The sequence below is a fragment of the Podarcis muralis genome, chromosome 6 (assembly GCF_964188315.1).
Source record: "Podarcis muralis chromosome 6, rPodMur119.hap1.1, whole genome shotgun sequence".
NCBI classification, from domain to species: Eukaryota; Metazoa; Chordata; class Lepidosauria; order Squamata; family Lacertidae; genus Podarcis; species Podarcis muralis.
This window is the reverse complement of record NC_135660.1, coordinates 6118153-6142997: the sequence shown is the minus strand read 5'-3', so window position 1 is coordinate 6142997 and position 24845 is coordinate 6118153. Positions and strand designations below refer to the sequence as shown.

Below are 24845 nucleotides of genomic sequence, written 5' to 3'. Positions count from 1 at the left end.
TCCTTGTCCCTTGAGTGCTTTTCCTTCCCTCCCCACTTAAAACATGGTTACAAAGCACGGATCCACACGGATCCTCAGGATTTTTGCACTGGGTCACCCCAAATTCACCATCAGATCACATAGCATGTCCATGGCTACAGCTTGCACCAAAAAAACCACGCACCCACTGTTGCCTGGGGCCACAGTGGTGCAAAAACGTGGTTACAAAGCACAGATCCACATGGATCCTCAGGATTTTTGCATTGGGCTACCCCAAACTCACCGTAAGATCACATGTCTGTGGCCACAGCATGAACCACAAAAATCATACATCCACTGTTTCGTTTAGAATATTTTTTTTCTTGTTTTCCTCCTCTAAAAACTATGTGCGTGTTATGGTTGGGAGCGTGTTATAGAGCGAAAAATACGGTATGTATTTCATTTAGGGAAGCCTGGCGGAAAAAGAAAACCTCAAATCAATAAATACAACTATGTGTTTGTGTGTGTGGAGACTATGTGATGTCATGCATTTATGAGCATTTTGGAAACATGATAACTTTGAACAATTATTGTTGTTGTGATTGTGCAGGTGTATGATATGGGGTATCCTAATAAATCTCTGGGTCCAGCAACACTTCCACATGTGCCTGTCTTAAAATCAGCAGAGTGATCAATCAGTGCAGCCTCCTTGGAAACACATTTGAAGGGCTGGTTGCACACGAAAGGCAATAAAACATTCATGGAAACAAGAAAGATCAATCAAGTAAGTTGTTTACTTGAGCAGGATGTAAAATGCGTAACGGTTTCATTTTACAAGCACTTCCAGGCATGCCTGGAAGAAGCGGACTATTTGGATCCCTTCCAATCAGGATTCAGGCCTCATCATGGGACTGAAACTGCCTTGGTTGTGCTGGTCGATGATCTCCAGCGGGCTAGAGACAAAGGTGAGAGCTTTTTCCTAGTTCTGCTGGATCTCTCAGCAGCTTTTGACACCATCGACCATAACATCCTTCTGGACTGTCTAGAGGGGCTGGGAGCTGGGGGCACTCTTACACAGTGGTTCCGCTCCTTTCTCCTGGGCCGTGTTCAAAAAGTGGGGTTGGGGGATGAGTGTTCAGACCCCTGGGCCCTCACTTGTGGGGTGCCTCAGGGTTCTGTCCTCTCCCCCATGCTTTTTAACATCTACATGCAGCCGCTGGGAGAGATCATCAGGGGGTTGGGTCTGGGTGTTCATCAATATGCAGATGATACCCAGCTCTACCTCTCTTTCAAATCAGAATCAGTGAAGGCGGTGAAGGTCCTGCGTGAGTGTCTGGAGGTGGTTGGAGGATGGATGGCAGCTAACAGATTGAGGTTGAATCCAGACAAAGACAGAAGTACTGTTTTGGGGGGACAGGAGGCGGGCAGGTGTGGAGGACTCCCAGTTGTGCAGCCTGGGAGTTATTTTGGACTCACAGTTGTCTATGGAGGTGCAGGTCAGTTCTGTGTCCAGGGCAGCTGTTTACCAGCTCCATCTGGTACACAGGCTGAGACCCTACCTGCCCACAGACTGCCTCACCAGAGTGGTGCATGCTCTAGTTATCTCTCGCTTGGACTACTGCAATGCACTCTGTGTGGGGCTACCTTTGAAGGTGACCTGGAAACTACAACTAATCCAGAATGCTCTGTGATACTTCAGGTTCTCAAATGAAACTGGGAATGAAAGACGAGGCAGCAATGCAAAGAAACTGGGCAGGGACCTAAGAGTTTTGGATGCAGAGCAGACTCTCCTTGTTGTGTGTAATGTTGCTGAACAGCTCAGAAGAGTGTGCAAATGAGAACCTGAAGTAAGTTGCTGTTTCTCTCTTTCCCTGGCCAGGAGATGGAAGGAGCAAGGAATGAAAATATGAATAAAGATTTGATGTTTTTATTAAGTGTGATGGTTGGTGGGAAAGGCTTTCATCTGGGAATTCAGAACTCTGCATTACAGAGTCAGATGGCTTAAGGGTTTTTGTGACTGTCCCAGCATTTTCAGAGCAGTTGAAGAGTATGCAGGAATACCTGTTCTCCAACCACCATCACAAACACCTTTGCTAAGAAAGGTGTGTTGGCAGCCCGTCTATAGTTGTTACACTCCATTGGGTCTAGAGTGGGATTTTTGAGAAGTGGAACACCACCGCCTCTTTAAGCGCAACAGGCACCACTCCATCACACTACCACACCTCTGATCGATCCAGTCACCCCACCCAGCATTCTTAATCCAAGTTGTTCATAAACTAAGCTGTTCTTAAACCAAGGTACCACTGTAATAGAATAATAATCATAGAATTGTAGAGTTGAAAGGGACAACAAGGGTCAACACAGGAATTTTTTGACCAACATGGGGCTTAAACCCACAACCCTGAGATTATTAATTGGAATTGATTCCACAATGCTGGGCCTGACAATTTGTAGGACACCTCAGCTGGCACAGTCTCAATAGCAGCATCTAAATTGCTGCAGAGCCAAACAACTTTATCCTTGAAATGTTTAGCTATCCGGTTACAGCTAGTCACCATGTGTTCAGGAGATCCACCTCGCCAGTCACAAGTTACTAACCTCTGGATGACACAGAATAACTCTGCTCAATGGTTCCCCGAGGATGTAATGGAGGCAGCAAAGTAGGATAAAACCTCTGCCCTTGCCACCACATTGTAGGCCCTATTACGAGCCAGAACATGTGCTTCGGCAGCTCATAAGTGAGGTTTACGCCACTTATGAGCCAGCCCTATATGCTCTTGATATACAAGAATGCAGCTGTTACCTTGGGAATAAGAGAACCACGTATCTTCACATCCTTTGCCGTTTGCCTGGGAATTCCACTTACAAAGGCATATTTAAAGCGCTGCATTTCATGAATCACAGCATTGGTGTAGGGCAGTTTCTTCTTATCTTGATAGCACATTGAATGAGAAGAACCTATAACATTTTTTATCTCCTTGTGGACTTTATCTGAAGAAAATGATGGAAATGTATTGTTTATTTTGACAAGAACATTTTTTTCCAGGATATTTATTTACCATGAAATTATTCTAAGAAGATATATGAATGAATCCCAGTTTATAGCTCATTTATATTATTATATTATTTATTGCATTTATAGCCCATATTTTCCTCCAAGGACTTCAATGCAATATACATGGTTCTTCCACTCTTTTTAAACCTCAATAGTAACCTGGGGCAATAGGTTAATCTGAAAAATACGGAATAGTCTAGGGCCACCCAGAGGGTTTCATAGCTGTATTAGAATTTGAACCTGGGTTTTCTCAATCCTAGTTTGACATCCTAACTGCTACTTCCACTGGTGGGTCAAGGTGGCTGCACTACCAGGATTTTTCCCGACCTAAAGTGGGTTGCAACACCAGCACTGCCACCATATAAATATCTGGTAAAAAATTAAGGAGTGCTCCTACAAAAACATTTTTCAGCTAAAGGTGAGTTCCTAGGTCTGGAAAGTTGGAAAATTCCCTAATCTCAGCTGCTACTTATATTTGGAAAGATATCATGGCCAACCAAAATGTCACAAGGGGTTGAGCAGGTCTACCAGAATTCTTCCAAGCTGGATGTTAAGCAAAGCGGAAGGGCAGGGAGTAAGAAAAAACATGACTTCATTAAGTCATAATCTGTGCATTGGTCAACATTTCATTTTGGTTGCAGAGTTTTAGAAGGGGCATGGCTTGGGGGTTGTCATGAAGTGAGCCTGGATTTCTGGATTCACCATGACATCACTGGCAAAAGCATTCATCTCTTTCTCTCCCTTCCTTTGACCATCCCAGTCTTCAAATTGTCTTCCCTCTATTTGCAAAGCCACTCTTCTCTCCTTCAGAAAAACTTTGATGAATTCACTTTAGTCTAACAACAGGGGCACATTTTTGTCCCTGACCCTCTCCTATGAATTTAATTATAAATTGAGACCCTCCATCTCTTATTGTCCCAGTAATCATAGACTGGAAGTATTCTATGGGCGTGGGGTGTTCAGGGCAAATTAGTTTTTTACTTCTACCACACTGTTGGGTTTGATTAGAAGTTCCAGAATCTGTATAAGGAAACATTTGTGAAGAAGAATGATCTTCCATGAGATGTAAGTCAAAAACATTTAGCTTATTTCAGTATGCTCTTGTCTTTTGGCTCCCATTGCGCGTGTCTCCCTCTCTCACCTTGGATATCTGGATGATTTGCCAGGAGGAGAAGTGCCCATTTCAGAGAAATGGCGGTTGTTTCTGTCCCTGCTACAAAGAAGTCAAAAATGCATTGGGCCAGGTTGTCTTCATTAAACGTAGACTCTGGATCATTCCTGTTCTGGTGCTGAAAATAAGAAAGGTGACATATCATTTATATGCCTTATAGTCTGTTCTCCTTCACTTACTTTAGTTTCTTTTGCCAACTTTTTGCCCTGTCAGCATTTGAATATATTTGAGTCTCTTTCATTGAGTAGATCAGTGCTTTCCAAACTGTGTGTCACGGCACATTAGTGTGTCAACTACAGTGTGTAGTTGTGTCATGTGAATTCTCCCTGAGTTCCTCCTAGGGTTGGAAAGGGGTTCGTTTAACCTCCGGTTTGCTAGTAAAACTGAATTACTCTGTCGTAAAATGATGCATATCTAAAAAATCAACATGAAAAGTTTGAGAAGTTCTGTTGTAGATTATTGTCACAAGGCTCTAAAAGTGTGCATTATTTCTCTTCGGAATGCAACTATGTACCATTTAGGAATGTGGGATAGATATGATTCAGGTCACATTTAAAGGCAGAGTGGCTGGGGAAGCCCAGCCAGATGGATGGGGTATAAATAATAAAGTTATTAAAATTATTATTGCTTAATTTTTACTTTTTGAAATAACACCATGCCCAATGAATATAGAGAGATAAATCACAAACTAAACAACTCTGTATATGATTTGCAAAAATTCCTTAACAATAATGTACAACATTTCAAAACCTTCTAATACATGGAATCTTAAATAATATCTACAATGTCAAAATAATAATGACATACACAACTCAGTACAGTGGTACCTCGCAAGACGAATGCCTCGCAAGACAAAAAACTCGCTAGACGAAAGGGTTTTTTGTTTTTTGAGCTGCTTCGCAAGACGATTTTCCCTATGGGCTTGCTTCACAAGACGGAAACGTCTTGTGAGTTTGTTTCCTTTTTCTTAACACCGTTAATACAGTTGTGATTTGACTTCGAGGAGCAACTCATAGAACGCGGTGTGGTAGCCTTTTTTGAGTTTTTTAAAGACTTTGGTGATTTTTGAAGCTTTTCCAAAACTTTCCCGACACCGTGCTTCGCAAGACGAAAAAATCGCAAGACGACAAAACTCGCAGAACGAATTAATTTCGTCTTGCGAGGCACCACTGTATCTCAAAGCCAAAGTGTCCAAATATTCCTGAAATAAGTGAATCAGAATTATCTCTGTGTGTATACTTGTGCTGGTGCAATCCCGATGGAACTGCAACAATGGGATACCCAGGATTTCAATCTCTGTTTCTTGAATCTTCTTCTGGTTGGCCCAAAAAGGAGCCCTGGATCATACATAACACGCTTATAATCTTATAAGGATATTCTTATAAGCATGTTGTGTATTGTTAAGGAATTTTTGCAAACCACATACAGAGTTGTTTACTTTTCGAAGCAATACCAGTAGTGAAAATGCAGCCATCCTTCAAAATTCTCATTTCTCTGAATTTTGCAGAGCTGCTATCTAGCCAAGCAATGTGTACAGAAACACACAGAGCATTTCACTCTCAGCATACAGCATTTGTGGCTACTGGTAAGTAATTTCAGGATTGCATTACCATTTAACTATGGGGGGCATGGTGTGATATATTTTGATACAGTGTGCCCCACATGTACTCTGAACTCTGCATTGATTAATGAAGCCCTCCTGTTTTATAGTCCTGGTATTCAGTACTTACTTTCTCCATCTGAAGTAGATAGAAATCAATGAAATCCTGTGGCTCATGCAGAGACGAAGTCTCCTTATGCTTCTCTATCTCATCCTTTGCAAATGAAATCACCGTATCCAGGCTAGAAAATGCCTGCTTGTGGGGCCCTGGGAGATATCTCATAATCCATGGGAATATTTCATACAGCTAAAGTAAAGATAACAAAAACGTTGCCATTACCATGAAGAAGCTTGGTCACACTGTTCATGAATCAACTCCTGTGGGCTAGTGCTTAAATAACATGATCTGGGTTATTCCTCACAGATAGTATATTAGCTTGACTCTCATGGAGAAGAAGGTGGGTGTCAACAGCATCTTCAGAATTCCACAATGACTGGATTATGATAATTAAGCTTGGCTGAAAAGTGGAATGAAAACTAGCGTTTTAAATATATTGCCAGCTTTCAGGCTTCATTCTAAAACTGCACTATTCCAGACCAGGAATGGGGATGGAGAATATGGATAGCAGAGAAATTCAATTTTGCTCTAGTTTCACTCCCCGCTAAGAACCAAATACATAGCTTGTTGTTGTTTATACATACATATATATATATATATATATATATATATATATATATATATATATGCAGGTTTTGGTGTCCTCGGGTATCTTCCCGTGTAAAAGTTGGGGTGTCTAGGCGACGTTTCGACGAGGTCTCACTCGTCATCTTCAGGCTGGTGCTAAAGATGACGAGTGAGACCTCGTCGAAACGTCGCCTAGACACCCCAACTTTTACACGGGAAGATACCCGAGGACACCAAAACCTGCATTCCTGTACCCGTGAAAATCTACGAAAGCATATATATATATATATATATATATATATATATATATATATATACACACACACACACACACACGTATGTATGTATGTATAAGCATATGTGTGTGTGTATATGTATGTATGTATAGATATAGGTATAGATATATAGATATAGATAGGAGTTCATTTTTCTACATATCAAATTAAACGTGTTACAAACTTTGAAACATCTAATGACTGCCCTTCTTCTCCTTCCGTGGTTCATATTACATTTCATAGTTTCCTGCATGTTTTACTATAACCATTCAAATCAATTTGATCCCCAGGAATGGGGGTGGAAGATACGGACCCTCCTTTGTTGGAGATATTTAGGCAGAGGTTGGATGGCCATCTGTCATAGATGCTTTATCTGAGATTCCTGCATAACAGGGGGTTGGACTAGACAACCCTTGGGGTCCCTTCCAACCTTAAAATTCTATGATTCTATGACCTTAAGAGCCAACAGCCAGGATACCTTTTTTTTTCTAGTTCCCTTTTCACCCTTGGTGGGGTAAATCAATTTAAACTTTAACATGTTGACCTTTGAATATCTTAACAGTCTAGAGCAGGTGAGGGAAACCTTGGCCATCTATATGTTACTGAACCACAACCCCATCAGAACCAGCCAGCATAGCCAAAGGCCAAAGATGACCAATTGTAGATGAGCAACATCTGGGGGGCCAGACGTTCCCCACACCTGGTCCACAGCCAGAATACCATAAGAACTGATTTCTCCCATGTGAAGGTCTCTGAGCCCCTGAGTCCTATGTACCGTTGCCATTAGATACAGTGATCAGACAGTTGTTGTTTAGTCGTTTAGTCATGTCCGACTCTTCGTGACCCCATGGACCAGAGCACGCCAGGCACTCCTGTCTTCTAGTGCCACCCACAGTTTTGTCAGTTTCATGTTGGTAGCTTCTATAACACTGTCCAACCATCTCATCCTCTGTCATCCCCTTGTGCCCTCAATCTTACCCATCATCAGAGTTTTTTCCAGAGAGTCTTCTCTTCTCATGAGGTGACCAAAGTATTGTGGCCTCAGTTTCAGGATCTGTCCTTCCAGTAAGTACTCAGGGTTGATTTCCTTTAGAATGGATAGGTTTGATCTTTTTGCAGTCCATGGGACTCTCAAGAGTCTCCTCCAGCACCAGAATTCAAAAGCATCAATTCTCTGGCGATCAGCCTTCTTTGTTGTCCAGCTCTCACTTCCATACATCACTACTGGGAAAACCACAGCTTTAACTATACGGATCTTTGTTGGCAAGGTGATGTCACTGCTTTTTGAGATGTTATCTAGGTTTATCATCACTTTTCTCCCAAGAAGCAGGCATATTTTAATTTCGTGACCGCTGTCACCATCTGCCGTGATCATGGAGCCCCAAAAGGTAAAATCTGTCACTGCCTCCATTTCTTCACCTTCTGTTTGCCAGGAGGTGATGGGCCCAGTGGCCATGAACTTCGTTTTTTTGATGTTGAGCTTTAGACCATATTTTGCACTCTCCTCTTTCACCCTCATTAAGAGGTTCTTTAATTCCTCCTCACTTTCTGCCATCAAAGTTGTGTCATCTGCATATCTGTGGTTGTTGATATTTCCTCCTGCAATCTTAATTCCGGTTTGGGATTCATCCAGCCCAGCCTTTCACATGATGAATTCTGCATATAAGTTAAATAAGCAGGGAGACAATATACAGCCTTGTCGTACTCCTTTCCTTTTGGAACCAATCAGTTGTTCCATAACCAGTTCTAGCTGTAGCTTCTTGTCCCACATAGAGATTTCTCAGGAGACAGATGAGGTGATCAGGCACTCCCATTTCTTTAAGAACTTGCCATAGTTTGCTTTGGTCCACGCAGTCAAAGGCTTTTGCGTAGTCAATTAAGCAGAAGTAGATGCCATTCTGGAACTCTCTGGCTTTCTCCATAATCCAGTGCATGTTTGCAATTTGGTCTCTTTGAAATTTTGGTCCCTTTGAAATCCAGCTTGTACTTCTTGGAGTTCTCAGTCCACAAACTGCTTTAGCCAGCCTTGTAGAATTTTGAGCATAACCTTGCTTGCTTGCCTTCTCCCCCCTGCTATTTGTAAGGCCTTGTTGGACAGCCACTTTGCTTTCTTGCATTTCCTTTTCATTGGGATTTTTTTCATTGCTGCCTCTTGTATAATGTTACGAGCCTCCATCCATAATTCTTCAGACACTCTGTCCACCAAATCTAAATCCTTAAACCTGTTCCTCACTTCCACTGTGTATTCATAAGGGATTTGATTTAGATTGTATCTTACTGGCCCAGTGGTTTTTCCTACTTTCTTCAGTTTAAGCTTGAATTTTGCTATGAGAAGCTGATGATCCGAGCCACAGTCAGCTCCAGGTCTTGTTTTGGCTGACTATATAGAGCTTCTCCATCTTTGGCTGCAGAGAATATAATCAATCTGATTTTGATGCTGCCCAGCTGGTGATGTCCATGTGTAGAGTGTGAGGAGAACCTGAGCTTACAGGTTTAAACAGCTGTGCGCCTACTGTGGGGCGGAGAGACTCTGCGTCACTTCTGAGAGTCTCATTTCTTTGTTCTATTCTGCTTTTGCTTTTGTCCGGAACGGACATGCTTGCACAATGTTCCATGATTGTGGATAATTTTGCTGTATTAAAGTGCTTTTAGTTTTAGTAACTCTGCGTGAGAGCCTGATTTATGCACACCGAAGCACAGAAGGCAGAAGGCTTATTTTCTGACCGCTGCTAGACTCTGCTAGACTCTGCTTTTTTTCTCAGAGCTGTGGAATGCCTTTGGAATGCCTTTGGGATGCGTGCTGCAAAGCAGAGGCCTGTTGCAGCCGAAGCGCGCTGGACTGTTATCTGAGCAATAAATCATTTCAGATAGAGTCGTCTCTTTTGTTGTTGGAAAAGAGTGTTTGTGATGACCAGCTTGTTCTCTTGACAGAACTCTATTAGCCTTTGCCCTGCTTCGTTTTGAACTCCAAGGCCAAACTTGCCTGTTGTTCCTTTTAACTCTTGACTCCCTACTTTAGCATTCTAATCCCCTATAATGAGAAGAACGTCCTTCTCAGACAGTAGACACATTGTACCAGACAGTAGACACATTCAATTTTCCATAATGGTACCAAAACTATGGAATTCCGATACTGTGAAGATATTTTGGCCTCATCCTCTTTCTGCATTTAGATGGGCTCTAGATGAGCTGTATGTCATTGTTCCATTTTCATCTCATCTTTCCTCCAAAGAGTTCCAGGTGGTGTACATAGTTGCTTCACATCTTTTAATCTGCACAATAATCTTGAGAAATAGATTAAACTGCGAGCTAGTAAATGGCCTATGACTAGTTTTAAACCCTGGTCTCAGTTGTCTGAGGCCAACACTCTAACCTCTATCATAATGGACTCCAGAATGCTGATAGGGGGACTTGTAGTCTCTGGGAGACCTGTCAGGATCAGTAGAAGTGAAAATGACTACTCACAATATGAGTGGGGGAAAACAGAAATTTTAGTAAATAATTAATGGCTTCTATCAGTTTCTGAAACTGTTCATCTTCAACAGCAAATCGGTGCCCAAAAGCCATAGCGCATATCACATTGGAGACTGAATTAGTGATGTGAAAGGTGGGGTCAAGTGGTTGTCCTGCAAAATAAAATTATACTAATGTTAGTTCAGCCGCTCCTGTTAATACTGAGAACATATTTATGTTAGATTTAAGCAAAACTATCAACATTCCGGACGCGGGTGGCGCTGTGGGTAAAAGCCTCAGCGCCTAGGGCTTGCCGATCGAAAGGTCGGCGGTTCGAATCCCCGCGGCGGGGTGCGCTCCCGTTGTTCGGTCCCAGCGCCTGCCAACCTAGCAGTTCGAAAGCACTCCCGGGTGCAAGTAGATAAATAGGGACCGCTTACTAGCAGGAAGGTAAACGGCGTTTCCGTGTGCGGCTCTGGTTTGCCAGAGCAGCGATGTCACGCTGGCCACATGACCCGGAAGTGTCTCCGGACAGCGCTGGCCCCCGGCCTCTTGAGTGAGATGGGCGCACAACCCTAGAGTCTGTCAAGACTGGCCCGTACGGGCAGGGGTACCTTTACCTTTACCTTTATCAACATTCCTTTCCAAAAAGTACAGCAGTAGTACACAAAGATTTCTTCAGACTGGAATATATGCCAGCTCAGCACCATCACTGAGCATCACATACCCTTTGAACGTGCAAAAACCTCCACGAGCTGATGCGCCTCCTCTGCTATTTGCTGCTCCATGCCTTTCTTCCCCAGTCCCAGTTTCCGCATAGTAACCACACCAAAGCGTCTCTGTTGCCTCCAGGTGTGACCATTTGAAAATATAATACCTATGGGAAATCAGTGAGAAATTATTACTTATATAAACTGATGTTAAAAATTAAACCAACCGCTAAACCAGAAGAATCTATGTTTAGCACTCAAGAGCTACTCTGCCTCTCTGAAGCAAAGGTGACATCTGTGTGTTACATGGACATCTCTACAATATAGGCCGGCACTGCATGCTTTGTACAACAACTCTGAGTTTCTTTTCTACAGCCAAGCTTTATATAAAATTTATGGAATGAAAATGAAATGAATACAGTGCCTGAGAGAACCTATTTGAGCACTCAGACACTCACAAGTGATTCACCCAATTGTCTTGGCTGTCTTAGTTTGTAAAACAGAAGACAAATCAGATGGTTCCAGAAGTTCCGGCAATTTACAGTAAAGGTAAAGGTACCCCTGACCATTAGGTCCAATCGTGGACGACTCTGGGGTTGTGCGCTCATCTTGCTTTACTGGCTGAGGGAGCCGGCGTTTGTCCGCAAACAGCTTCTGGGTCATCTTTGGGCAGTTCTACAAATTATGATGCTTTTGAATTATGGCGCTGGATGAGACTCTTGAGAGTCCCATGGATTGCAAGAAGATCAAACCTATCCATTCTTAAGGAAATCAGCCCTGAGTGCTCACTGGAAGGACAGATCGTGAAGTTGAGGCTCCAATACTTTGGCCACCTCATGAGAAGAGAAGACTCCCTGGAAAAGACCCTGATGTTGGGAAAGATGGAGGGCACAAGGAGAAGGGGATGACAGAGGACGAGATCATTGGACAGTGTTCTCGAAGCTACCATCATGAGTTTGACCAAACTGCGGGAGGCAGTGGAAGACAGGAGTGCCTGGCGTGCTCTGGTCCATGGGGTCACGAAGAGTCAGACACGACTAAACGACTAAACAACAACAACAAATTATGATTTTGGGCAGGGTGGAGGGAATTGGTATTTAATACAGTGATACTTTCTGCAGAAAAACTTAAACTGCAGCTTATTTCTGTTGGGTCCACCACACTTGTGTTTTGTTCAACATAGTTAGGTGTAAGGAACATGTCACTTGTTCGATAAAGGAGTGCCAACTTGAACAAAATATTGTGGGGGCCTAGGTAAGACCTATCCCACATAATCCATCACATGACATGGTGCACACACACCATTTGAATGTCAATGCCCCTCAACTTGGGGTGCAGCCCCCTCTAATATTTTATTTGTGAGGCGGAAGCCCTCTCAGTCCCTAGGAGTTGGCCCCTATGGTTCAATCTATGTCTTACCAAAGGTCCGTATAGTTAAAGCCATGGTTTTCCCAGTAGTGATGTATGGAAGTGAGAGCTGGACCATAAAGAAGGCTGATCGCCAAAGAAATGTTGCTTTTGAATTATGGTGCTTGAGGAGACTCTTGAGAGTCCCATGGACTGCAAGAAGATCAAATGCATCCATTCTTAAGGAAATTAGCCATGAGTGCTCACTGGAAGGGAAAATCCTGAAGCTGAGGCTCTAATACTTTGGCCACCTCATGAGAAGAGAAGATTCCCTGGAAAAGACCCTGATGTTGGGAACGATGGAGGGCACAAGGAGAAGGGGACGACAGAGGACGAGATGGTTGGACAGTGTTCTCGAAGCTACAAACATGAGTCTGAGGAAACTGTGGGAGGCAGTGGAAGACAGGAGTGCCTGGCGTGCTCTGGTCCATGGGGTCACGAAGAGTCGGACACGACTAAACGACTAAACAACAACAAATGTCTTACCTTGCACTTAGCCCTTTATAGCTTTTGCGTATGTATGTATTTATTTATTTCATACACTGCTTTATAGTTAAAAGCTTCTAAGCAGTTCACAAAAAATTAGGCAATCAAATCCAGGAAAAATTCCAACCCTACTTTAAAATATGCAAAAGCTAAAATACTAAAACGGATTAAATTTGCCTCAACTTTCTAAGCATCTGGGTAGGCATGTCTAAGCAAGGATGTTTTTTATACACCAAAAAGAATAAAGGGCCTACCTAATCTCAACAGGCAGGGAGTTCCAAACTGTGGGCCCTGATGCACTAAACTTCCAAGTTCTTACAAATACGGAACACTTATTATGTGGCACCTGTAGTAGTGCCAATTCTGCTGATTGATCATAGAATCATACAATAATATAATCTTAGAGCTGGAAGGGACCCAAGGGTCATCTAGTCCAACCACCTGCAATGCAGGAATCTCAGCTAAAGCATCCATGACAGGTGGCCATCCAACCTCTGCTTAAAAACCTCCAAGGAAGGAGAGTCCACAACCTCCTGAGGCAGACTGTTCCACAGTCAAACAGCTCTTACTGTCAGAAAGTTTTTCCATATGTTTAGTCAGAATCTCCGTTCTTGTAACTTGAAGCCATTGGTTCAAGTTCTACATTCCAAAGCAGGAGAAAACGAGCTTGCTCCATCTTCCAAGTGACAGACCTTTAGATATCTCTTCTTAGTCTCTTCTTTTCCAGGCTAAACATACCCAGCTCCTTCAACCATTCCTCATAAGGCTTGGTATCTAGACCGTTGATCATCCTAGTTGCCCTCCTCTGCACACATTCCAGCTTCTCAACATCCTTCTTAAATAGTGGTGCCCATAACTGGACACAGTATTCCAGGTGGGATCTGATCACAGCAGAATAGAGAGGTACTATTATTTCCTTTGATCTAGATACTATACGTCTGTTGATACAGCCTGGAATAGCATCTCAACAAATCCTGAACCTTTGCCTACAAAGCACAGCACAAATGGAAGTTCCCATCAGTAATTTGCACATTCAGCAACAGCTAATTGAAATACTTGGCTCAGGGTCAATGCACCTAATTGTTATGTCTAAGGCTCAAGGTCATAAGAGCCAGTGTGCTGTAATGGTTAAGAGCGGTAGTCTCGTAATCTGGGGAACCGGGTTCGCGTCTCCGTTCCTCCACATGCAGCTGCTGGGTGACCTTGGGCCAGTCACACTTCTTTGAAGTCTCTCAGCCCCACTCACCTCACAGAGTGTTTGTTGTGGGGGAGGAAGGGAAAGGAGAATGTTAGCCGCTTTGAGACTCCTTAAAGGGAGTGAAAGGCGGGGTATTAAATCCAAAACTCTTCTTCTTCTTCTTCATTGGTGCTGGTTTACAATTAAGTACAATTTGCTCTCTGTTTGGAGCAGGCAGTTGAATTTTCACTCCAATGTGAGACTTTTAGGCATTTGTCAGTTTGGGGTTCAGCAGATTGCAGGACAAGTTTGCATTCAGGCAGTGACAAGAAAACAGCAAGGTGGTGGGAAGAACAAAGCAAAAGGATGCTTCTGTTGCTGTCCGTCGACAGCTCCTTCCAGCTGTTAAGTACAGTGCTCTAGTCCTTGGGGTCATGAAGAGTCAGACACGACTAAATGACTAAACCAAAACAACACCACTTGTTACTATTAGAGCTCACTTGAGCCTGCTAAGTTGTACTCAGAGTAGACCCATTGAAATTAACAGACCTAAGTTGTTGTTTAGTCGTTTAGTCGTGTCCAACTCTTTGTGACCCCATGGACCAGAGCATGCCAGGCACTTCTGTCTTCCACTGCCTCCTGCAGTTTGGTCAAGGTAAAGGTACCCTTGCCCGTACGGGCCAGTCTTGACAGACTCTAGGGTTGTGCGCCCATCTCACTCAAGAGGCCGGGGGCCAGCGCTGTCCGGAGACACTTCCGGGTCACGTGGCCAGCGTGACATCGCTGCTCTGGCGAGCCAGAGCCACACAGGGAAACGCCGTTTACCTTCCCGCTAGTAAGCGGTCCCTATTTATCTACTTGCACCCGGGAGTGCTTTCGAACTGCTAGGTTGGCAGGCGCTGGGACCGAACAACGGGAGCACACCCCGCCACGGGGATTCGAACCGCCGACCTTTCGATCGGCAAGCCCTAGGCACTGAGGCTTTTACCCACAGCGCCACCCACGTCCCAAGACCTAAGTTAGCTGTGTCCATTAACTGTAATGGGTCTATTGTGAGTAGAGCTAACATTGGATACAACCCATTTTCTGTTGATTGCAACATTAAGAGAGATCCTTTGTTTTCTTTTTCCAGATACCCTCTTTAAATGTTTTACCTGGGGAAATAGCAGTAGGACTTCTCGTTCTTGACTACTTACCCCTTCCTTTTATTATATCATTAAAAAAAGCCGTCTCTAATCTCTCAGAGAATTCTTCAGAGCGGTCAATGAGTCCTTCTTTCACTGCTTCATATCCAGACAGTACTACCACAGCTAGTGGTCCTCCCCATAAGGTATAAATGTTTCCATATTGCTTTGCCATCTACCGTTTGGGTCATAAGGGAGGAGAGAGATATTAGGTTCAAAGTAAGCAGATGATTATTTCAACATGAACTTCAGCCTTCCTCACCTCTGCAGTTTCTGGCCAAGTGTGCATCTCCTCTCTGCAGATTTTCCCCCTCCCCCCAGCTTTCCTTCCCCTTCCCCCTTTCCTTTCCTTTTCTTGCAAGAGAGTTGTGATGTTTTAACATTGATATTGCAGCGCTTCAAGAAACTCGAAGAGCAGGTGAGGGACAACTGAAGGAAGAAAAAGGAGGCTACACATTCTTCTGGAAAGCTTTACCTCAACAAGAATATCGCATACATGGAGTAGGCTTTGCTATCAAAAACAATATTGTGAAGCTCTTTTCAGAATTCCCTACCGGCATTAATGAGTGACTTTCAACCCTTTGAATAAAATTCACAAAAAACCAACAGGCTACTATTCTAAGCACTTATGCGGCAACACGGATGCCAATGACGACATTAAAGAAATTTTTTACTCTCAGCTGGATAGCATCCTACCAGAGATGCCTAAGGAGGATAAAATTATCCTCCTGGGGAATTTTTTTTAAAAAAATGATATTTATTGAAATTTTACAGACAGAAAAGAGTTACAGAATTAAAAAAAAGAAAGTAAAAAAGAAAAAAGAGAAAAGAGAAAAAAGGTACAAAAATACAAAGAAAAAATACAAAATACATAAAAAATAAAAAAACAATTAAAAACAGATCAATATTTTCATGTCTTATATTTCATTTACTTGTTTCCTGACCTCCTCACACCTCCCTTTTTTGTATTCCAGTTCACATGGTTAATTCAGCAAATCCTTTCCCTCTTTGTTTTTATCTTAATTCTATATCTTAACATATTATAACTTCGTATTTTCATCTAATTATCAATCCATTTTTACATATTCTTTTTAACCTTGTTGCTAAAGCCGTTTCATTTCAATCCAACATCATTTTAACATTCATTAATTTTACAATATTTCTGCAAATAGTCTTTAAATTTCTTCCAATCTTCTTCCACCAACTCTTCTCCCTGGTCTCGGATTCTGCCAGACATTTCCGCCAATTCCATATACTCTATCACTTTCATCTGCCCTCCTGGGGAATTTTAATGCAAGAGTAGAGTAAGATTTCGATCTGTGGCCTGGGACTATTGGGAAAGAAGGAATTGGCAACAGCAACCAAAACGAAATCTTTTTGACTGTAGGTGCAGTGCACAACCTTGTTATTACCAACACACTCTTTTGACAACAAAATAAATTTAAAACATCATGGAGGCACCCTTAGTCGAACCAATGGCATCTCTTAGACTATGTAATTGTTCAAGCTGAAGATTGCTGTAATGTGCTCCTTACCAGAGCTATGGCGAGTGCCGACAACTGCTTGACAGAGCATTGATTAATACATTCCACTATGGCTATCAAGTTTATACCTCAACACAGGCTTCAAGGAAGGAAACCAGGGTGCAAAATGAATACTCAAACCCTTCAAGATCCTATTAAGTGGGATTGCTTCCAAACAACTCTTAAGGACCATCTGCTTTCAGAGTTCCCTAATAACATCAAGGAACACTGGACCAAGCTAAAAACATCAATTATTGCAGCCTATGAACAAACAAACAAAGTGGGACGCGGGTGGCGCTGTGGGTAAAACCTCAGTGCCTAGGGCTTGCCGATCGCATGGTCGGTGGTTCGAATCCCCGCGGTGGGGTGAGCTCCCATCTTAAACGGCGTTTCCGTGTGCTACGCTGGTGCTGGCTCGCCAGAGCAGCTTCGTCACACTGGCCACGTGACCCGGAAGTGTCTCTGGACAGCGCTGGCCCCCGGCCTCTTAAGTGAGATGGGCGCACAACCCTAGAGCCGGACACGACTGGCCCGTACAGGCAGGGGTACCTTTACCTTTACCTTTACTATGAACAAACTGTTGGATACCAAACCAAGGACTGGTTTGATGAGAATGACACTGAGATTGAACACATTATTGGCAAGAAAAGGAAGGCCTTTCATAGAGTTAGAAACTGTGGCACAGAGATAGAAACTGTGCTACTAAGAAAAAAAAACCTATGCCAACGCTAAGAACCAGATAACTAAAGCGCACCTGGTGGATAAAAAAAGCTCAAGAGATCCAGCACTTAGCCAACACTCATGATGCACAGAGTTCCTTTAAAGCCACTAAATCATGGCATATGCCCCCTGAGCTCAAAGACAGTACCACACTTCTAAAAGATAAAGAAGCTATTGCACTGCACTGGAAAGAACATTACCAACATCTCCTTAACTGCAGCTCCCCTGTACATGCTGAGATCCTCTCACAAATTCCACAAAAACAAATTAGAGATGAGCTTGCAGTAACTCCAAATCTGGGAGAGCTGTGAACAGCCATTAACCAAATTAAAAACAACAAAGCCAGAGGACCTGATGTAATACCTGCCAAAGTCTTCAAAGTGGGTGGAGTTGAACTTACACAATGGTTTATCACACTTAGCATCGGGGGGGGGGGGCACGTTTGCACACTGGAGCAAACCCAAACTCATAAAAGGGAATAAGGGGCAAGCAAGGGACGCAAACCTCTTAAAAGGCTTAAGCGCAGCACTGTCTAAGCAGCTGATCCAAGCAGTGCAAAAAGGGTTTTCCCGAATGCTCCAGCACTGTGCAAAGTGACAGAGGAAGGGAGAACCTCAGCACTGGATGCATTGTCTTCTCAGCTGTGCGACACCTCAAGCTCAGAGCTAATCAAACCCTGAGCTAATGAGCGATAAACCTCTCTGGAATTAGGACCAAAAATAAACAATCTCATTAAAGACTCATTAAAGAAATTGCTAAACTATTAGAAATGAGGGAAGAGGATTTAGACTACATGGTGACTAATGTTTTTAGAATAAAAGTCACCTCGGCCCAGGCAAGACAAAAAAATACCCTGGAGACTGTTTAGCAATTTTTAATTCAGCAGAAGTGAGGAATACTATTCTGAGGAAGAGTCAAGAAAAACAATTGATCATAGATGGGAAAACAAATGTGGTGTTCAAGGGTATTCCCAATCGTTTTTTACGCAATAGAAATGTCTACAAAGAATTGACAAAAAACTTAACAGCTAACAAAATAAGGTTTCGATGGGAGTATCCAGAGGGTGTGTCATTTTATTATAAAAGAAATTCAAAATTAAGACATTACAAGAAATGCAGAAATTTGGGAGAAGATATAAGGAGTTGGGGAAGATGGAGGGAGGGGAACAGGAAAGCGAAGAGGATAAACAAGAACAAGAGGGAGAAGAGGGAGATACCGTATTTTTCGCCCTATAGGATGCACTTTTTCCCCTCCAAAAATGAAGGGGAAATCTGGGTGCGTCCTATGGGGTGAATGCAGGCTTTCGCTGAAGCTTGGAGAGCGAGAGGGGTCGGTGCGCACCGACCCCTCTCACTCCCCAGGCTTCAGGAAGACATCCGCAGCCTAGGCAGCCCTGCGGGAGTTCCCGCAGGGCTGTCTAGGCTGCGGATAGTAGCCTGCTTCCCGGAGCGTCGGGCGCCCTGAAAGCAGAGCGCCCGGCGCTTCGGGAACACCTCCGCAGCGTGGGGAGCCCTGCGGGAGTTCCCCACAGGGCTCCCCACGCTGCGGATAGCAGCCTGCCACCCGGCGGGCGAGGCACCCTGAAGCAGAGCGCCCCGCACGCCGGACAGACATCCTCAGCATGGGGAGCCCTGCAGGAGTTCCCCGCAGGGCTCCCCACGCTGCGGATAGCAGCCTGCCGCCCAGCGGGCAGGGCGCCCTGAAGCAGAGCACCCCTCACGCCGGGCATACATCCGAAGCGTGGGGAGCCCTGCCGGAGTTCCCCGCAGGGCTCCCCACGCTGCGGATAGCAGCCTGCCGCCCAGCGGGCGGGGCGCCCTGAACCAGAGCGCCCCACGCACCGGACAGACATCCGCAGCATGGGGAGCCCTTCAGGAGTTCCCCGCAGGGCTCCCCACACTGCAGATAGCAGCCTGCCGCCCAGCGGGCGGGGAACCCTGAAGCAGAGCGCCCCTCGCGCCAGGCAGACATCGGCCAGCCCCACAAGCTCGAGGGACAGCAGGGAGGCGCAGCGCCGCCATCCCGCTGTTCCTCGACCTGGTTCGGTTTGCCCGACCTGCTTTGGGGGGGAATAAAGGGGGGAATTTCCTTTATTCCCCCCCCCCAAAAAAAAACTAGGTGCGTCCTATGGGGCGGAGCGTCCTATGGGACGAAAAATACGATATTTAAATGTAAACAATAAAATAAAATTGTATTTAAATAAATAAATCAAAATGACAATTAAAATTATTTCATTGAATGTTAATGGCATGAACAATAAAGCCAAAAGAAATAAAATTGAAAATGAGTTATTAAAAAAAACAGACATAACTTGCATACAAGAAACACACGTAACACGTTGTCAGAGCTGGCTCCAGGTCCCAGCTCACAGAGGACCCACGCTAGCCGGTAGTAATGTACAAAAGTCTTTATTGAAGTACAGTTTCCATTTCCAAGCCGCAGCGCCCCAGCTCTACGTCTTAGAGGCTAGACCGGCGAAGCTCCATCTGAGTCTCCACCCCCTGTACACCAGCTTAAGACTCTAACCTTACTCCACCTCTTCCGTCTCTCCTTTCTCCTCTGGGTCCTTCTGCCCCCCGGGGTCTCCTCCTTTCTGGACTCTTCTGACGCTGACCCCCCTGACTCCTCCCCCTCCTTTCGGCGGGCTTTGGGACCTGGCTCCCTATCCGGGCTGCCAACTGCGCCGCCCTCCTGTACATTTGAACTTGGCGCGCGCGCCCAGCCTCCAACCTTCCTCTTGACCGTTTCCTCGCTCTCCGATGGAGGCGTGGCCAATCCTGACTCCTCTCCTCCCGCTGGCGGTGAGCCTCCTGGTCCCGATACCTGGGACTCCTCCCCCCTACTGCGCTCTGGTGGGGAAGCTGGTCCTGATTTCCAACTGCTGCTCTCTGAGTCCCCTCTGGCCCCTTCTTCCTGGGGTGTCCCCCTAGGCACCCCCCTTGCTCTGACCATGGGAGCCCCTTTCTGTGAATCTTCCGATTCGCTGGAAAGACTCAGAGACCTCGGGCCGCTGTCATCGCTAACATTTCCTTCGGATTCCTCCCCCTCGCTCTCTATTTCCTCCCTTTCCTGTGCCTCTGCTCCTGAGCCCCTGACACACGTAAATCAAAAATGTTGGTAAAGAACATGAATGAGGAACAACTAGACCAACTACAAGGCAAAACAGAAATAAAAACAGTAAAGAAAATAAAATATTTGGGTGTTTGGCTCTCCCCGAAAAATACAAACCTATTCAAGGATAATTATAAAACAATATGGAAAGAAGTAAAAACGAAATTGGAAATATGGGACAGACTGAAGCTATCCTTCTGTGGAAGGATAGGAGGTATTAAGATGAATGTCCTACCAAAAATGCTCTTTTTATTTCAAACCATTCCAATTATAACAGGACAAGGCCAATTCAATGAGTGGCAAAAATTGGTCTCCAGGTTTGTATGGCAAGGGGGAAAGCCTAGAATAAAATTCAAACTTTTAATGGACAAAAAAGAAAGAGGAGGCTTTTCACTACCGGACCTCAAAATATATTGCGAAGCTGCATCTATAATATGGTTAAAAGAGTGGTTTAGTTTGGAAAATATGGATATATTAGATCTGGAAGGTTTTGGAAACAGATATGGGTGGCACGCATATCTTTGGTATGACAAGGTCAGAGTACATTGGGACTTTTAAAATCACATCATAAAAAGACCACTATTTGAAGTCTGGAAAAGATATAAAGAGTGGTTCGAAAGAAAGATGCCATGGTGGCTGTCACCCCAAGAGGCTTTTTCACTGAAAAGTCTAAATATGAAAGGAAAATGGTTGACCTATAGAGACATGTTATTGGAAGAGAACAATGTAATTAAGATTAAACCATATGAGGAATTGAAAGATAAACTGCAAAGTTGGATGGAGTACCATCAAATGGGTAATATCTTCTCAAAGGATAAGAAAACAAGAGGGTTTGAACAAACAAAATCAATATTAGAAACTGTAGTACTACAAAATAACAAAAAAGCACTGTCTAAGGTCTATGAATATTTATTAGAATGGCACACAAAAGATGAAGAAATCAAAAGCGTCATGATTAAGTGGGCAATAGATGTAGGCCACAACATTGAGTATGAAAAGTGGATAAAATTATGGAATACCGGCCTAAAATGTATAGCATGTACATTGTTAAAAGAAAATCTGTTTAAAATGATGTACAGATGGTACCTCACGCCAATTAAATTGTCAAAGATGTATAAAACAGGAAATAAAAATTGTTGGAAGTGTTGGGTGAAAGAAGGCAGTTTTTTCCACATGTGGTGGACTTGTGACATAGTGAAAACGTATTTGGAAAATATATATAACGAATTAAAGATTTTTAGGTATACGTTTTTGAAAAAACCAGAGTCATTCCTGTTGGGAATGGTGGGAGAAGACATTGACAAGAATGACCAGAAACTGTTCTTATACACAACAATGGCAGCGAGGTTACTGCTGGCTCAGATATGGAAACAGCAAAAATTGCCTACAATAGAAGAATGGCAGTACAAGGTTATGGAGTATGCAGAAATAGCCAAATTAACAGTAAAAATTCAACATCAGGGGGATGAAACATATCAAAAAGAATGGGGAAAATTTATGTTATATATAGAGAAGATGATGTGAAATAGGGAAACCAGTAGAGTTAAAATAATATCTCATAACGAGAAAATACAATAAATTTACTGGATAATAATATCAAAATGAATTAAAAATGTATATTAAGACTATTATTGAACAATATTTGTAAATGAATATAGACAGACAACAAGAACTTGTATATATAGAAAGATTTATTTGTTTATGGACATTTAATGGAAAAAATGAAAAAGAACAATCTTATTGAAAATGGACAAAGACAATGCGAAAAGTCAAAGAGGACATAAAAAAGCCAGAAGAAGGAAGGAGGGAAGTCAGCTCAGGAGAGCAAGAACAAATGTGAAATATAATGTATGTGTATGTACAGTATGTAACTAAAAATTTAATAAAGACCATCTGAAAAAGAAAAAAAGAAAAATGGGTTTGCAACAGAAATTTTGAGGCTGGAAAAAGAATTAATACAAAGCAGAAGCAAAGTGTTATCTAAAATGTATAGACTTGATTGGGAAGTAAAAAATGAAGAAGTGAAAGAAGTTATGATTAAATGGGCAAAAGATTTTGGGCATACCATACAAACGGATGCCTGGGAACAATTATGGATCAGAGATTTAAAATTTACAGCGTGTTACACACTAAAAGAAAACTTTATGAAGATACTGTCATTATTGCAGTGCCACCAAGACACATTTAACATTGCTCCATCGAGGGTTTCATAAAGAGTTAGGTACCTGATTCCAAGACAATTACAAATTCCTCCTCTCACACATTCCGCAAAAGCAAATTAGAGATGAGCTTGGAGTATCTCCCAATCTGGGATAGCTGTGGACATCTATTAACAAAATTAAAAACAACAAAGCTGGCTGACACCTTGTCATTAGAAGCATTCCAGACCTCGCCTTCCCCCAGAACTAGGACAGCTGATAGAGTGGAAGAGCAGAAAGCAAACCCACAAAGGGCTTTATGTAGCCACCGTAAGGGGGGTGAAGCTGCTGCTGACGAGAGAGAGGGAAAGGGGGATTACTCAGAGCAATGACAGTGATGGATAGTGACTGCATTCCTTTGTCCCTCTCTGTAAATCCTGAATAAATTACATGGTAAGGACTCTTCTTGTTAGCTGTTTCTTCTTGCCACTCATACTGCAAGCTCATGGGAGAGTTGTGTACAGCTATTAACCAAATGAAAAACAACAAAGCAAGCGAACCTGATGTGATACCTACCAAAGTCTTCAAAGTGGGTGGAATTGAACTTATACAACAATTTCACAAGCTCATTGAAAAAATCTGGGGGAGAGAGGAGATCACAGCAGACTTTAGGGATGCTAGAATTACCAGTCTCTTTAAAAGAAGGTGATAGAACGCATTGTGGAAACTATAGAGGCATTTGTTTATTACCTGCGGCCAGCAAAATTATTGCAGGGATCTTAGCAAACCATCTTCTAACAATATCCTAGGCTACCCTTCCTGAATCCCATAATGGTTTGTGACCTTCTAGGAGGATGGTGGAGATGATTTTCATCACTCAACAGCTTCAAGAAAAATGCAGAGAGTAAAACCAACCCCAGTATATGGCGTTTATTGACCTGACTAAGGCCAGTGTAAATCATAATGCCCTGTGGACTGTCCTTCTGAAAATTGGCTGCCCAGATAAATTTGTGAACATCCTTTGGCTCCTGTGCTGGTCCCGGGGGGGAAGGTACTAATACCGTAGCCAAAGTTCAGTCCTGAGTCACTAGCTGGGTAGAAGTTCACAAGATGAGACGCGAGGTCCGAAACAGGGAGCCGGGCGGGGTCAGGAACACTTGAAGATCAGAGGCAGGAAGCTGGGCAAGAAACAGGAACACTGGAAGGTCCGAAGCAGGAAGCCGGGCGGGAACAGGAACGCTGGAAGGTCAGAAGCAGGAAGCCGGGCGAGGAACAGGAACACTGGAAATGCAGATCTAGGTCCAGGTAAGAACAGGTACTCCACAACGACGTTGCTCCCGCAACCTGGGACTGGGCTGACTGACCTTTATCATCTCTAAGGCCAGGGGCGGTCCCGGCCCCCAGGAGCCCCGCCTCTCCTGGCCTTAAGGCGAGCACTCCTCCTGGGAGACACCAGTTCCCTTCGCCTCTCTGCCCTAAGCCTCTGCAGTTCAGGAGAGGCCGAAGGGTTACTGGGCCCCGGGGGAGGCTCACCTGTAGACACTGAGTCCTCAAGCACCTCTGGGGCCAGAATGGTTTCACCTGGTGCCTGCTCCTGAGGATCTGGCACAGGTGCAGGCTCCTCAGAATCTAGGCCTTGCCCCAGTTCAGCCGGCCCTGGAGGCGGGGACTCCTGTGCCGGCTGGGATTCCTCCGGTTCACTCTCAGAATCGGAATCCCAGGCCATCACAGCTCCTCCATGAAAATATGACAGCAACAATTGCAGATAAAAATGGCCCTTAAAGTGAACCATTCACAGTGGGATCAGGTACGGTGGTACCTCTGGATGCGAACAGAACATGCGTTCCGGAGCCTCGTGCATATACAGAAGCAAACGCAACCCATGTCCACGCATCTGTGTGTGCGCGGGTCACAATTCTCCACTTCAGCGCATGCACATGATGTCATTTTGACTGTCTGAGCATGCGCAGGTGGTGAAACCCGGAAGTAATGTGCTCTGTTACTTCCAGGTCACCGCAGCGCGCAACCCGAAAATACTTATCCCGAAGCTACTTCAACCCAAGGTATGACTGTATTAAACAGAGTTCTGTTATCGCCCCAACTCTATTTATTATTTTCATTGCCATGATATTATAGTTTGTCAAAGGGAAGCACCCCACTGGAGTAGAAATTATACATCAAACAGATGAAAA

General features: G+C 43.8%; 1 protein-coding gene across 4 annotated transcripts in view; it reads right to left on the bottom strand.

The window, feature by feature from the left end:
* LOC114598088 (cytochrome P450 2J2-like) overlaps positions 1–24845 on the bottom strand; it is a 37975-nt gene that overhangs the window by 3555 nt on the left and 9575 nt on the right. Inside the window, exons 2-8 of one of the 4 annotated variants that reach the window (XR_013393099.1) lie at positions 15174–15336; positions 10925–11074; positions 10210–10370; positions 5915–6091; positions 4155–4302; positions 2762–2949; positions 263–431 (exon numbers count right to left, since the gene is read on the bottom strand). Coding sequence is in view for 3 of the 4 variants with exons in the window: in XM_028731748.2 (XP_028587581.2) it covers positions 2762–2949; positions 4155–4302; positions 5915–6091; positions 10210–10370; positions 10925–11074; positions 15174–15336 (987 nt within the window). In the remaining variant the exon portion in view is untranslated. Of the gene's footprint in view, positions 1–262; positions 432–2761; positions 2950–4154; positions 4303–5914; positions 6092–10209; positions 10371–10924; positions 11075–15173; positions 15337–22740; positions 23260–24845 lie in introns of those variants that run through there. The other 3 variants (XM_028731748.2, XM_028731751.2, XM_077929659.1) reach the window with 3 other exon arrangements.